The 16,189-nt window shown below is 32.4% G+C and overlaps 2 protein-coding genes across 2 annotated transcripts; both read left to right on the top strand.

Moving 5' to 3' along the window:
• The first annotated feature begins 1,586 nt into the window (after window positions 1–1,586).
• On the top strand, window positions 1,587–4,813 carry LOC100250317 (alpha-amylase). Its single transcript, XM_002282148.4, has 4 exons — window positions 1,587–1,862; window positions 1,945–2,077; window positions 2,862–3,667; window positions 4,008–4,813. Exons 1-4 carry the CDS (start codon window positions 1,779–1,781, stop codon window positions 4,260–4,262), a joined length of 1,278 nt encoding a protein of 425 aa, XP_002282184.1. The 5' UTR covers window positions 1,587–1,778; the 3' UTR covers window positions 4,263–4,813.
• A 6,990-nt stretch (window positions 4,814–11,803) lies between these two features.
• Window positions 11,804–12,809, top strand: LOC100260566 (ethylene-responsive transcription factor ERF109). The gene has a single exon (XM_002282133.5). The coding sequence runs from the start codon at window positions 11,925–11,927 to the stop codon at window positions 12,666–12,668; it is 744 nt and encodes a 247-aa protein (XP_002282169.1). The 5' UTR covers window positions 11,804–11,924; the 3' UTR covers window positions 12,669–12,809.
• The last annotated feature ends 3,380 nt before the right edge of the window (window positions 12,810–16,189 follow it).

The following is a 16,189-nucleotide window of genomic DNA, read 5'->3' as shown; positions in this document are numbered from 1 at the left end:
AAAGAAAACCAGCAACAAGATTCAAAATCACACTCACCTCATCGAATTTTGGCCCGCGAGCCTCTCTATTCCCACAAAACACCCAAGATCACACAAAAATTACCCATCATTCCCATTACACATCTCTTTGCAAGCCATGCAACACTCCTTGGAAGAATTGAACTTAAAGTCAGAACCCCACTTCACTATAGGCCCCCAAAGTTCCAAAATTTCAATCCCTCTACAACACCTGCCACTCCGAGCCTTTGTCCCACTACTCCCATCCTCTCCAACCAATGTTGAAGCATCAAGCTCTGAAATTAGAGAGTTGGCCTCGGGTCTAAGCACCATAGAAAAGAATGCACAAACCAGGGTGCATAAGGCAATACTCATCAAAAGAAATATCAGAGAAGCATAACGGATGGGTTCGGAGTCGATTTGCTTCCTACCCATTTGGGATTTGGGGTAGTAAAGAAAAACATAGAAATGGATTTGGATTTTATGAATTGGGTGTGGAGAATTGGGAAGCATTGACCAATGAAATAGAGGAGTCTAGGTTGGAAATTGAAGGGGTTTTTTTATTTTGGTTGTTTTATTAATGTTGCAGAGTCTCTGAGATGAAGCCATTGATGGAGAAAATCTTAAGAGAGAATGCTTACCTGGGTTCTGGGTTTTTAGAGGGTGGGGTAGGAACCGTCGGGGCCGATGGAAACCAAAACGACGAAAACGAAGGTTGCCTTTTTTTTTTTTTTTTTTGTCAGAGTTACGAGAGATACTGGAATGAGATCCCACAATTAGAGCTTTAAAGATTGGAGAAAGTATGTTATGGGCTTCGATGTGTTTCGTGGCAGCAAACAGTCACAAAGGTGCAATGGTGATCGAGTTATGATGGCGAGTAGCAACTAAATGTCAATGAAAAATGATGCAGAAAAAGAGTGGAGGAAAGTTGAAGGCAGAAGAAGCCTGTAATCGAAATTGAAAATGAAACTTGTGTTAACGTGGATGTTGACATGTAGATTAGTTGAGGGCAATTTGGCCACAAAAAAACGAGGCAGCACAAAATGCACAAAAACCATATTATTTTTCACATTAACAACTGCATCTCATATTTTCAATTCTTAAGTTCTGAAAACCCAATTATTCCCAAATGGTCGACCCAAAACACGAGTTTCCCAAATTTTTTCCCACTTGTGGCTTTACTCACCATTTCAAGTCTAACCACGTGTGACATAGTGGTTTACAGAAAAAGAAAGGTGGCTGTTGATTTGGGAATTGAAAACCATCACCCCATGGTCCAACAAATGTATAATATTGAAGGTGGGGGTTCATATCAGCCAGCCAGTCTCCATGGTGGTGGAATCCTTCAAGTAATCTTGTAGTGGTGGACTTCTAGCAAGTCCACCACGAAACCCAATATTAAAGCCTTTCAGACCACCCTTTTCGTCAACCGAAAGATTATGTTTGATTTCCAGTAGATTCTAGGGAAAAAGGAAAACAGGAAAAGAAAATGTGAAAGAAAAATAAAAAATACATTCTAGTTATAAAAAGGATAGGAAAATCTTGCATTAGCATTAGAATTTTTGCCCCCCCCCCCCCCCCCCATAAAAGTTAAATTTTGTTGCAGTGATTACCAGCCAGTTAATTTGCCATCATATTGGTGGAATCCAACAAATGAATCAACAGTGGTGGAATTCTAAAAGTCAATAGCAACTACAAGTCTTCAAGCCTTCATCTTGTGTTGATGGACTGTATCATTGCACTATATTGCTGAGAGATCAAAACACACAGAATATCAGAACATGGATATTGCTACTTCTCTTTCATGTCTCCTGTTCTTCATCACCATCCTTCCGGCCTTAACAGCTTCTCCAATATTGTTTCAGGTACTGCACACAATTTATACATATAAAAATCTGTGTGTTTGTGTGTAACTAATGATAGTTTGTGGGATTGGGTACTGATCAGGGTTTCAATTGGGAATCATCCAAAAAGGAAGGAGGGTGGTACAACTTCCTCATCAACTCCATTCCTGAACTGGCTGCTTCTGGAATCACTCATGTTTGGCTTCCTCCACCCTCTCAGTCTGTTTCACCTGAAGGTAAACCACTGTCAAATTCTCAAGTTGGCATAAATTTTACATCCAGATTCATTGGGTTGTTTTGCTAAACTTCTATTAATAATTAGAACTCTTTGATGTTCAGTCAGTTTCGATCAGATGTAGTGGACATAGGTTCTTTATATAAGTAATATTATAGTGATTCAATGATCTGGTTTTCTCAAGTCTGTTTTTGGTGATCAAATTGTATGAATCGATGATTAAGTCTTGTGGGCGTGTTCTTTTGTTTCAATAATGATGTGAGAAATTGGAAGAATTATTTAACCTGTGAGTTTTCTTTTCAATCAACTCTGTGGAAAACAAAAGGAAACTTACATGAGAAGGCTTGGATTGGTCAAAACATAGAAAAGAACTTGATATTAAAAGAGATTACTAAAAAAATTAATCTTGCTCTCGAAAACCTTTACGACTTTAAAATGTGTTTACAAGCCACATAGATACAGCATTTTTGTTGTGTTTGATAGGATTGTAGGACTTTGTTGTGTCTCATGAGATTGTGAGGAGTCAAACAAACCCTCGGAGTTTTGTAATGATTTGTTCTCTATCATGTAGATATTGTCTTATTTAGGTTTAAAAGAGTCCTTATCACTTTAAAATCTGTGTATAAAATAAAAAAGATTCATAGAGTGAAGGATATCACATCATTCAAGAAAAGCTTTGATGTTGAGTTATCACCGGGTTTGGTCTTAAGTCAAATAAGAGAGGCTACTTGTTTACTAGCACTTGAAGATAATCTTATGATAATGTGTATTACTTTCACTTGAAGGGTACATGCCAGGAAGGCTTTATGATCTGAATGCATCCAAATATGGCACCCAAGATGAACTGAAAACACTGATAAAGGTGTTTCACAGCAAGGGGGTCCAGTGCATAGCAGACATAGTTATAAACCACAGAACTGCAGAGAAGCAAGACGCAAGAGGAATATGGGCCATCTTTGAAGGAGGAACCCCAGATGATCGCCTTGACTGGACCCCATCTTTCATTTGCAAGGACGACACTCCTTATTCCGACGGCACCGGAAACCCTGATTCTGGAGATGACTACAGTGCCGCACCAGACATCGACCACATCAACCCACGGGTTCAGCAAGAGCTAATAGACTGGATGAACTGGCTGAAGATTGAAATAGGGTTTGATGGATGGCGGTTTGATTTTGCTAGAGGATTCTCCCCAGCTTTTACCAAGTTTTATATGGCAAAGACCAGGCCAAAATTTGCAGTAGGGGAAATTTGGAAGTCTCTTTCTTATAGAAGTGATGGTAAGCCAAGCTACAACCAAGATAGTCATCGGCGTGAGCTTGTGGAATGGGTGAGAGGCGCTGGAGGAGCAGTGAATGCATTTGATTTTACAACCAAAGGGATACTCCAAGCTGCAGTGGAAGGGGAACTGTGGAGAATGAAGGATTTGAATGGAAAGCCCCCAGGAATGATTGGGTTAATGCCTGGAAATGCTGTGACTTTCATAGATAATCATGATACAGGTTCCACTCTGCAACACTGGCCTTTCCCATCAGACAAAGTCATGCAGGGATATGCTTATATTCTCACCCATCCTGGGATTCCATCCATAGTAATTTCTTATACCCTTTTTCAACTGCATAAACAAAATCAACATAGAAACATATATCAGGGCAGTGGAAGTTTAGACTCCGTTTGAGAACTGTTTTTGAAAAACAATTTTTAAAACCGTTTTCTTATTTTATTTTATTTTATTTTTACAAATTGTGTTTTTCTCTTTTCTGATTGTCCTATATATTTTACCTTCTTTTTTTTTGAGTAATATAAAACTGTTCTAAAAAATAGACACGGGTCTTAATTTTTGTATATCTGCAATCGAATACTAATACCAATTGCTAAGAAGTTCAATGATGCCACTTTGTAAAATAGTTCAATGATTTTTCTTGTGGCAGTTCTATGACCATTTCTTTGAGTGGGGTCTGAAAGAGGAGATTATGAAGCTGATCATAATCAGAAGCAGGAACAGGATCAAGCCCAACAGCGCAGTGCGGATTCTGGCCTCTGACTCGGACCTCTATGTAGCTGCAATAGATGGGAAGATCATTGTCAAGATTGGGCCAAGGTTTGATGTCGGGAACCTTGTTCCTAAATCATTCAAAAAAATTGCCACTTCTGGAAAAGATTATTGTGTATGGGAGAAAAAATAATCTTGATGTGCAAAACCCAGTAAGTACTTTGTTCACATAATGAGTTGGGAATCCATCTATTAATTAAATCTGGAAAACTTTCATTTTGTCCCAAAAAAAAGAAATTATATAATAAAAATTGAAAAATAATATTATTGAGTTGTGATAGAGGTTTTGGAGTGTGAGTGAATCGACCCCTTGCACCACGTGATCAATAGACTCCTTCAGATATGATGGACCCAACCCGTAAAGATGAGCTGACCTATACCCCTCCAATTTCTTTCTTCCTTTTTTTTTTGGGTTTTTCTGATGAAAAATTACATAGGTTTAAGGGATCACGATCAATCAATCCATCCTTGAGGGGTCGACCGGTCTCTAAAAAGTTTCTCAATTGCACTACGACACATTTTCCATTACTTCAAATGTCTTCACATTTTAAGTGTGAAACGTCAAAATTTTCTTTTGTTTTACTTTCATGTGTTCAAATTTTATAGTTATGTATGATTTTTTACTTAAACAATCAATCTGAAAAGAATATAAAAAAGTTATTCGATTAAAAGGGATATATTTTCCTAAACGTCTCTCTTTAAATTTTTATATTACTTGGTAAGCCAAAAAACCCATCACGTGATGTTATTTCAATTCATATCGACTCGTTTCCTTTTTATCGTAATGATGTCTTTTCAATTTACATAATTTATTCTTGCTCTATTATGACTATTATTTTGTGTTATAACTTTTGTGTACTCCACCTATTCTTCAAATTCACCTTTTGTGTCTCTCACATTTTCATGCAAGAAAAGACTTACTTTTATCTCTCATTTTCAGAAGATATATCCTTATAAATCTTGACTCTCCAATAATATTGATTCTTTTAAATATTATTAATTTTTTTGTTGTTTGGTTGCTAGAAAAGCTAACCAAAGAAAAGGAAGATAAAGGCCTTATTTAGCAACTGTTTTCAAAAACAGTTTTCTGTTTTTTAGTAAAAAAAAAAAATTGAAAATCACATTTGATAATGAGAAACAGTTTTCTATCTTTTTCTTGTTTTCTATTATCAGAAAACAGAAAATAAGATAAACAAAGTGTTTTGAGATAACTTCTTTTAATTGTTTTCGGTTATTTTTTTAGAGTTGTTTTAAAAAATAATTATATAAACATATATAATTATTAAAAATAAAATTATGGACATAAAAATTATTTTTAAAAATATTAAAAATAAGTTAAAAATAATTTTAGATTCCTAAACAAACTTTTATTTTATAAAACATTATAAAACAATTTTAAAAAACTATTTTTAAAAGCTATTTTTTTTAGAATTGTTTTAAAAAACAGTTACGAAATAAGACTGAAATTTTTTATTTTTCTCCTCTTCCTTGTTATTAAAACCAATCTTAATTGTAAAATTTTTTTTTTATTTGATTGTTATAACGTTATTTTTATTCATGCCTATTTATTCCATATGAATCTAATATTTCATATAGAAACACTCCTAGAATATATGGATTCAAGCATGTATGTTGTTTTTTTTTTTTACTATTGTTTGTATATGCATGAGTGTATATTGGATGGATTTTGCAAGTTGAATGGAGTGTTGGGTTATTAGTTGTTTATGCCCATTAATTCAATCTCGGCTATGATATGTTCCTTATAGAAATTTTGGAAATATGTTCATGAGTAGGAAAAGATGGATTATGAGAATAAGACTTCAAAACAAGTATGTTGGTATTAAGGTTTGAAAAATCAGTTTTTATGACCAAAATATCAACGTGATTATCTGCGGTGGTTGAAATGATTTGGCCACCGATAATCAATCGAAAAAAAATCGACCAAAAATTAAAAAAACCATTGATATATCAACAAAATTTCGACAAAAAATCAGGCATGAGAGCGATACTTGCATGGGTAAAGGATGGTCTCAAAAAATTGTCAAAAAAATCACCATCTTTTTGAAAAGTTTTTTTTTAAAATATATATATATATATATATATTAATTATTCATTTTTAGCTTGGTTGACATATAGAATGTTAGTAAGCGTATTTTTGAAATAAAATTAATAATTAAGCATATAATATATAAAATTATATAAATAATTTTATTATAATTATATGTAATAAAGAAAAAAATATAAATTTGGTTGATCAAGAACATAAATAATCATATTAGAGATAAAGATAGTTTTGTCTTAGAAAATAAAGTAGAAGGAAAGTAACCCCATGTTGAATAGTGTAGAATTTGGTCAATTTTTTCTATTTTTACATTTTGTGTCTACGTACTAAATACATACCACTTACATTTTGTGTCGTATAAAATAATTTTTAAAAAATAAATGAAAATAATCTAATTTATTGTTTTTTTTAAATAGAAAATTATTTTAAAAAATAGTCACGGGTCTTAATTTTTGTACGTAATCAATCTCATATTAATACCAACTGCTAAGAAGTTAAATGGTCCCACTTTTTAAAATAGTTCAATGATTTTTCTTGTGACAGTTCTATGACCATTTCTTTGAGTGGGGTCTGAAAGAGGAGATTTTGAAGCTGATCATGATCAGAACCAGGAACAGGATCAAGCCCAACAGCGCAGTGCGGATTCTGGCATCTGATTTGGACCTCTATGTAGCTGTAATAGATGGGAAGATCATTGTCAAGATTGGGCCTGGGTTTGATGTTGGGAATCTTGTTCCTCAATCCTTCAAAAAAATTGCCACTTCTGGAAAAGATTATTGTTGTATGGGGGAAAAAAATAATCCTGATATGAAAAACCCAGTAAGTACTTTGTTCACATATGATTTGGGAATCCATCTATTAATTAAATTTGGAAAACTTTCATTTTTGTAAAAAAAAAAAAAATTATATAATAAAAATTGAAAAATAATAATCATTGAGTTGTAAAAGGGGTCTTATATTGAATTACGAAGTTTGAATCAGTTTTGTTGTGCCTGACTCTGGATGTCGGATGTCGGGGGTTGAGCTATCTAGTCGGCTTGCAGGGTTGAGCTCCCCACTAAACTCATAGGGGTCATGCTATCTAATCATGGGGTTTGAAGGGGGTTGTCTTTTTTTTTTTGTTTTTTTTTATATGTAATGATTTTTTTAACTTTTTTATGTTTAAAATTTTGTTTCTATGAATATGACTTGAAAGAGTTTTTTAAGAGTTTCACTATTATAATTATTTTCGTTCTTTTTCATTAGTAGCTTATCGAGTTTTGATATACTTCGTGGACATAAAAATCATATTAATCATTAAACCACATTAAAAAATTTATCTCTTTTTTTATTTTTTTATTAATGTGTGTAATTTGATTAACATTTTAGAGTGCGAGGGAATCAACCCCTTTAGAAGGTGATCAATAAGCTCCCAAACTAAAAACCATATTTCAACCATGGCAGAACAAACATGATGGCCCAATCCCTAAAGATAAGATCAACTGACCTATACCCCTCCAATTTCGTTCTTTTTTTTTTCTTTTTTTTTTTTGAAAAATTACATAGGTTTAATGGACCATGACCAATCATTCCATCCTTGAGGAGTGGACCGTTCTCAAAAGAATTTCTCAATTGTACTGCTACACCCATGTCCATTACTGTTGAAGTCTTGACATGTAAGTGTGAAATGTAAAAGTTTCCTTCTATTTTAGATTCATCCACGTTCAAACTTTACCATAATTAAAAGACAAAAAAAAAAAGGTTCTTTTTCCTTATCTTATCAAACAGGGTTATTCGTTCGAGGAAAGGAAAGCGGGTTTCATTATCAGCAATTTTGCTTTACAGAGATAGTACTCTCTGTCACGTTTAACGGTCATGGTACGTATGGACCAGGGGTCGACGCTCGACCCTGGACCAGGGTGGACCATCGGCCACTCCTAATGGATCCAAATGGAATCACTTTTCTCTGACGAAAGACTCAAAACCACCCTTTAACGCATACAGATTAGCCCAAATCCACCTCTTAAAACACATGCAAATTAACGCGAATCCAATCTAAAACCTGTTTATATCCACGTCTAAGCACGTACGTCATCACACCAGGCGTGCAGGTATCTCTTGGAATGTTCCCACATGTTCAATTTATTAGTAGTTTGAGTCGTTTGACATTCATGTGACTTTTTGAGAGGCCCCACCACCAGGGGTGGCTAGGGTTGTGCCCCTTGACATGATCTTGGGGTTAATGTTAGACCGAGACTGGCCCATGAAAGCCCCATCTGTAACCTTTTTTGCCTCTTCCAAGCCCCAAAGTGAAAGGATGAAGGGGACTTCCCCCGTCTCATGCCATGGGCTGACCGTTGTTGAAAAGTCAGATATCCGTGGATTGAATATGATGTTTGTAAGCTGAATATCAACCCGCCGATTTTCTTGGAGGAGGTTTCTGGTTTCAGAGTACCTGACAATGTTACTGGGTGCATTTAAAGCTGCGTTCACAAGAGGAGAAAGGTTAGGTTGGGGTTATAAAGAATGTAGCCTCATGGATGAGGTGTGGACTAGTCAAATAATCAAAGTTGGCTAACCCAGAATGGATTCAAAGCCTCGGATACGATTTTATCTCATCTTGTCTTGTCCCAATTATTTAGTTTTTTTTTTTTTTTTTTTTTCATTTTCTACTGTTTTAAACATATATAAATATTATTTTTCATAAAATAAATTAATATTATAAATATTTATATTTATTAATAAATTGTGTTTATTTTTAATAGAATTCAATATTTAAAAAAAAATGAAAGGAAAAATTAAACTAAGGGTGGCGAATTTCCTACCCTTGCCAAGCCCATTTATTTATTTTTTTTATTTTTTTATGGGAATAAGAATAAATGCAAATAAATGGAACATCAAACCTATCCAATTACCATCCCTATTTTGAATTTATCTTAGCCTAATTAATTAACACCAACTTTTGTGAACATAAACATAATTTCCCTTTTTCCTAATATATATATATATATATATATATATATATATATATATATATTGTTAAATTAATGTAATGATATGTTTATTTATGTTTAAATTTATGTATTAAATTAACATAATAGCATATTTTAAAAAATAATATAGTTTCTAAAAATATTTACATAATGACTAGATAATTAACTATTTTAATTATTTTTAAATGAGATAATAACATATGTAATCATCAAAATTTCAAATATTGAGATTTATTATATCATAGTATAGGTCAATGCATCTACATATTTTTTCTTAATAAATTTATGATATTTTATATGAAATGATATTACACATGGAATACAAAGTAGTGAATGATATTTTATATTTATTTTGTTTCATTTATGGAAATACTAATAATTATTTATTTAATCATCGCAAAAAAGATTAAAAATATATTTTTAATAATCCTTGAAAAAATTTAATTAAATGTATATATAACATTCTTGCATGACTAACTTTGAATTTTACTTAATTTTTTTAAGATAAAGACATAATCATCTTAAAATATAATGTTGAAAAATGAGGGTTGTTTGAAAAATTAATATTTTGTAGGAAATCATTATTTCCAATAATAAGAATTAAATAATCAAACCCTCTAAGGACATATTAGAAATAGTTTCCTTACTTTGTATATTATGAATTATCTCATTGTTTTATATCTAAGTTCCATTTTTTATATGTCGATCTCTGGTATTTGTATTTTAATTTTTTTAAATTTAAATCAAATATATTGTACTATCAATTAATAATCCAAACTCAACCATACACTTCAATCATTTGAATCACAAATTTGATATAAGATATATTTGATACCATATCATTTTACAATATATTAAGTAATTACATGAAATATAACATTATCAATTACTTCTTGTGTTTTGTCCATAACAACTTCACAAATTGAAGAAGATTATGACACCAAACTAAAATATAATGTAAAATGAATGAATTACAAGTTTTAAACTAAGGCGATGTTTGTTTTTTTGCTGATTAGAAAAAGTCAAAATATTTTATTTTTTATATACAGTTAAAAATAGCATATCGATATCAACTAACATAACTAAAGTGAACTTGTCATCAATATGTTCAATTTAGTTATGTTGATTGATATCAACAAGTTACTTTTACCTTAATAAATAAATTCAAATATTTTGATTTTTTTTTCTATTCAATCAAAAAACAAACACTACTCTAAAGACAAACAATATTATGTACACATCTTCAAATTATGTTACCTAGTTAGCATAGAAAATCAATTTAAAAAGTTTGAAATTCAAATTGAGTTTTGATTGAAATTTTTTATTTCCTTTGTATGGTATTGATAATAAGAATTCAAAGCAACTTTGAGTCTCATTAAAACCTCGTTTAATATTTTTATATCTTTTTAATTTATATGATTAATTTTATTAACGGTTCTTGATACTTATCACTTAATACTTTAAGTTTATTTTAAGTTAAATTATATTTAGTTTATTAGCTTAAAATTTATTATTTATCTTTTATTTTAAATATTAAGATTGCTTGTTAAAGTTAACTTAAAATTTATCATAAATAAAAAAAATAACATATTTACCCTCATTAATTTTAACCAATATTCATTTCATTCATTTTAAATCATCTTTATTTTCACTAATTTTAAGTAACAAATTCATTTTTAAACATTTATATTTAAAATATTATAGATATATAAGATAACCATAAAATATTTGTTATAAAAAATGAATTATGGGTGTAGAATTATAATTCTAAAATATATTATTAGTAATATAAGCAAATAAGGTAAAAATGATTTAAGATTAAAAATAAATTAATTATTTGGATTTAATATTTAAAATTAAAAATAACTTATATTAATTTATTTTATTGAATATATATAATTTATTTAATAAATTAAATTAAGTTATTAAGTCAACTTAAGTCACTAAATTAATTTACCAAATACCTTCTTGGTCTTCATTGATTTGATTTTTTTTTTTTTTAGAAAAAAAACTAAGGTTAAATAAAAATCATTTTTTTAAATAAATGGATGATTTTTATAATTTACTTAAAAATCAATTAAAATTTATTTCAACATAGTTTTTTTCTCTTTTAAATTACAAACGCATGGCCTTCATTTTTTGGGTTACAATTATTAATTATTATAAATTTAAAATTTATTAGTATAGAAAAATAAAATGGTGGTTTAAGAATCTAAATTAATATTATTTTAGTAGGAAAGATTGAAGGTCGTATAGTCAGAGTAGCAAAGCGAGAACAAGAGGGTCAACGCGTCGCCGATAACGCATAAATTTAAATACACTTTAACCGTACTGCTCGCCCCATGAAGGAGGTCCGAGTAGGGCCGAGTACTCGCTTCTCTGCTTTAAATGTGCACGTTCCACGTCACCCAAAAGCACAAAAAATAGATAAGGACACCGCGGGAGTTCCCACTCTGGCGTCATCTTCCATGTCACTAACTCGCCTCACGTCATCACTTGATTTGACTCCATTTGCTGTCGCTCCCACGTCGCACTTATACATCACGTGCCACTATGCCTTCTTCAAAGCCGTGTGTGAACGGTGTTACAGCTGGCTGCCACGTAGACATCGCGTTAGCTATATATATAAGCCGCTCTTTCCCTCTGGCTCTGAAATCAGAAATCAGAAATCAGAAATCGGCACCACCAAAAACCATCTGAAAACCAAATAAGGAAAAGAAAATCTACTTCGGAGCGCTCCACACTCTCTCCTCTACACGCTATGCAACAGAGAACCCCCAAGCGGCAGAAGCACGCCTCTGCTCCGCTTTCGGCCGGCGAAACCGCCTCCCTCCAGTCTCCGCCGCAGCGCCTCACGCCAGAACAGGAAGGCGCCATCATTGTCGCCGCACTCAAGACCGTCATCTCCGGCGGGGATGCTCAGGACTTTCGCCTCTTTCCCAGCAGTATGGACTGCGCCACCACCTCTACCGACGTCCACGGCAACGCGTTCCTGCCCATCTCTGACCCCGAACCTTGTCAATTCTGCAAAATCAAAGGCTGCCTGGGGTGCAATTTTTTCCAAGAAGACAGTAAGAGCGTCAGTGTTGCTACTACCACTAAAAAGAAGAAGAAGAACTACCGCGGGGTACGGCAAAGGCCGTGGGGAAAATGGGCGGCGGAGATAAGAGACCCGCGTCGAGCGGCAAGGGTGTGGCTCGGAACCTTCGATACGGCGGAAGCGGCGGCGCGAGCATACGACAAGGCCGCCATTGACTTCAGGGGACCGAGGGCGAAGCTCAATTTTCCGTTCCCAGATAACACACTGTTGACGCAAAACACTGTGGAGACTGAGCAGCCACTTCAGGAAAATCAAGGGAACAGCGAATTTTTGGCGCAAACTGGAGATATCAATGAAAATGGATTCTGGGAAATGATTGGAAATGATCAATGGATGACGATGGTAGGCTTTACTGGAGGTGATTCATCCGACTCTGCTACCACCGGGAATGCCCACAGCTTTTGATATCTACACATACACGATTATCTTTTTTCTTTTACCATTTTTGTTTGAAAGAAAAAGAAAGTATATGTAACTGATAAGGAAAGTACTATTCTTTCAATCTTTTCTCTGCAATTGAATAAAAATAACGGCATTTCTCTTCCATTTATTAGGGCTCTACTCTTCTTCCTTTCTTTTGGACAAAATGATACAACTGATATCACCATTTCCGAAAATTAGCGCTCAGTTTCCGTCTCTGCACTCACTCTGTTTGGCGGCAGAGAAAATCTAACTTCACAGAAGGACTGTTTCCTTGCCACTATATTGCCAACTCATCATCGACTTTGTCGAGAATGGATTCGCATTCTGCCACGTGTACTGAGTTAAAAAGCGATCTGACCTCTTTTTTAATTAACATGTGCGTTATCCAGGTTGCGAATAAAAAATTAAGTTCACACTTCACAATGTTCACATTTAATTCATTAATCACATGGCATATTAACCACATGTTGAATTTGTAAGTAATTTAATGATTTCGTATCAGACTTTATGATAAAGTTAAAAACACGGAGAGAGAGAAAAAGAGAGAGAAAGAGAGCGGTTGCTTCACTCGCTAATGCCTCGGCGTGGCAGCCACTTACACGTGTACGGTCAAGTAATTTATTAAAAAATACTTATATTAAGGCACATGTTTTTAATTTCAAATTATTTTATTATTATTACTGTTATTAGCAAATTGACATATAAGCTTTATTAGGCTCACAGCTTGTCATTGTCTGTGGGTGATGAAAAATGCCAATTGTACTGCCAGGTTGGCTCCAGATTTTAAATATGAGACAGATGGGATATGGAGTGATCAGCCTTTGCCATGTGGGCTCAGGGATTTGACATGAATAGGAAACGCCATTTAAATTAATAACAGAGTTAGATTATATTTAAAGGGAATTAATAATATTTGTGGAGATAAAAAATTATAGGGTCTAAGATTTATATTTGGTTGAATATAAAAAAATAAAATATTTTATTTTTTCTATTAAATTAAAAATAACTTATTAATATCAATTAATATAATTAAAGTGAATTTGTTATCAATAAATTTAATTTAATTATATTGATTAATATTAATAAATTATTTTTAATTGAATAGAAAAAGTCAATTAGTTAAAAAACAAATATCGTGTTATTTTCCAGAACCCATAACTTTATTCACATTCGTTATGCAATAATCTCTAATTGCTTCAACGAATTATCTCCACCCTCACTGAAGGGATGTAGGTCTTCCAACAACTCAGATTTAATCTTTGAATCTTTCTTGAGAGATTATAAATGACCAAGCAAGTTAAGCTAGATCTCTCCAAGTGTCCAATCCTAAAAAGGTTAAAATAAGGGTTTATATAGTTTTATGAACCCTAAGAGATTGGTATCCCGAATCAACTTTTTATGTTAAGAATTCTTACACTGAATTTGTCCTTTTAAAAACCGAATTCATCTCTTATAATTATTTTTAATACCATGGTTTTTTTGAACAAAATTTAAAAAGTTGGTGTACTTGTAACTAGGGAGATTCTAGAAGCCCAACAGACAGAATCATGCATTCAAATGAATAATAATGGGCTTACAACATGGTTCCCAGCCAAATATGCAAATGCCCACACGCTTAGTTGAAAAGTGCCAAAATGTTAGATGATGAGAGGAAACACTCACACAATGTGTGTATATGGGGGTTGACCGTGAACTCACTTGGCTGCCTTCGTGACTTCCAGTCTTCCACCATCAACTGTCTATGCGGGCATTGATGGACCCACCTGTCCTGCATTATTTGTAGTGGGATCATCGTTGGCCCCCTCCTTCAACTTCCGAGTAGAGTAATGCCACTTTTGGTACCATTCAAAGGTTTTAGATTGGGTGAAATGGTCTCATCTTGTTTGGCCCACCAACACTATTATCATTGGTTTGTTGATAACTACGGTCCTTGTGTTTATCTTTATTTTTATTTTTATTTTTATTTTTAAATTTTTTATGCTTTTCTATTGATTTTAATATAAATGAATAATCTTTTGGATTTATGTTCGCTTCAGAACATGGGCTTGTGGTATGGACAAGAGTCACAAGGGACAAGGATGTACAAGGGGTTGTGGTATCCGAGGTATGGTGGACAAAGACGAGGATTTTAGTAAGGCTGCAATTCATGTTTTTATGTCGTCTTAAAGCTCAGATACCATCCAAACATGACATAAATAATAATTGAATTATTGTATAATTTATTCAACTTATTTAATAATCAAATAAAAATCATTTCTGACAAAAGATAAAATAAAAATATACATATTAAGATATTAGAAAATATCATTTCTAATGAGATATGATATCTTTAAGTACTATATCTGATGGGCATGATATCCCAAAGTCCTATATCAAGATATGTTATGTTTGTATTGGGTTTATAAAATGAAATAAAATACATATTAATTTTTAATGTTTCATATTTGTTTGAAATAAAAATTATATTATATTCTAATATTTGTTATTAAAACAAATATGAAATCTCTCCCATGCCTAGTATTATTTGGAAATTATTCAACAATTTAAAATTTAGTAGATAATTATATATTTATTAATATTTATGATTAAAATATTTGGAATTTATAAAAAAATTATTTTTTACTATTCAATATATGAAAAATAATTTGCACGTATTAAATAATACATACATTAGTATTATTATATAATATATTTTATACATGTTTTTTAAATTATAAAATTAATTTTTAATCAAAATTTTTTATTTTTTAAAATAAATAAGATAAAAAAATTATGATACAATTTATCCCATATTTTAGTTTATGATTAACATATCCATATAAAAGGAACATAAAAAAAATGTTGGAAAATATATTCAATCACTTATCATACCTCATATTTGATTAAACATATGATATGCTAATTAACGAGATAATTTATCATATCCTATCATTGACCAAATATAGAATAAGAAATATTATCATATTTGTTATTTTATGTCACGCTGTCTAACCAAACATGATGTAGTTTCAACATCATTGATACAAATATTTACATTTCAATTCAATATCATCCCTATAAGGGGGGGTCACCTCCAAGAACAAAATGGAGTAACACATGTCACATTATAATATGAGCGCACAATTCTATTTGGAAGTATGCAAAATTGGACAACAACAAAATTGAATTCATCAGTATTGACTTTATAGGAATGACCATATGATATAGGAAAGTTGGACTCCCATCAAATTTGAACCGACTTAATATAAGCCCAAATTCAAGTTTGGGCCTTAAACCTTGGCCGACCTCCAAAACAACTACTGAAAAATGGTTTGGATTGGGCCAAACCTTTGGGCCTGTCATCAGACAGTACCGAACGTACACTTATCTATTGATCATTGACCATACGATATGGCAAAGTTGGTCTCCCATCAAATTTGAACCGACGTAATATAAGCCTAAATTCAACTTTGGGCCATAAACCATGGCCCAACTCCAAAATAATTACTAAAAATTGGCTGCGA

The sequence above is a fragment of the Vitis vinifera genome, chromosome 3 (assembly GCF_030704535.1).
Source record: "Vitis vinifera cultivar Pinot Noir 40024 chromosome 3, ASM3070453v1".
NCBI lineage: Eukaryota > Viridiplantae > Streptophyta > Magnoliopsida > Vitales > Vitaceae > Vitis > Vitis vinifera.
Note: the sequence above shows the minus strand (reverse complement) of the source record. Positions and strands in the feature narration are given on the sequence as shown.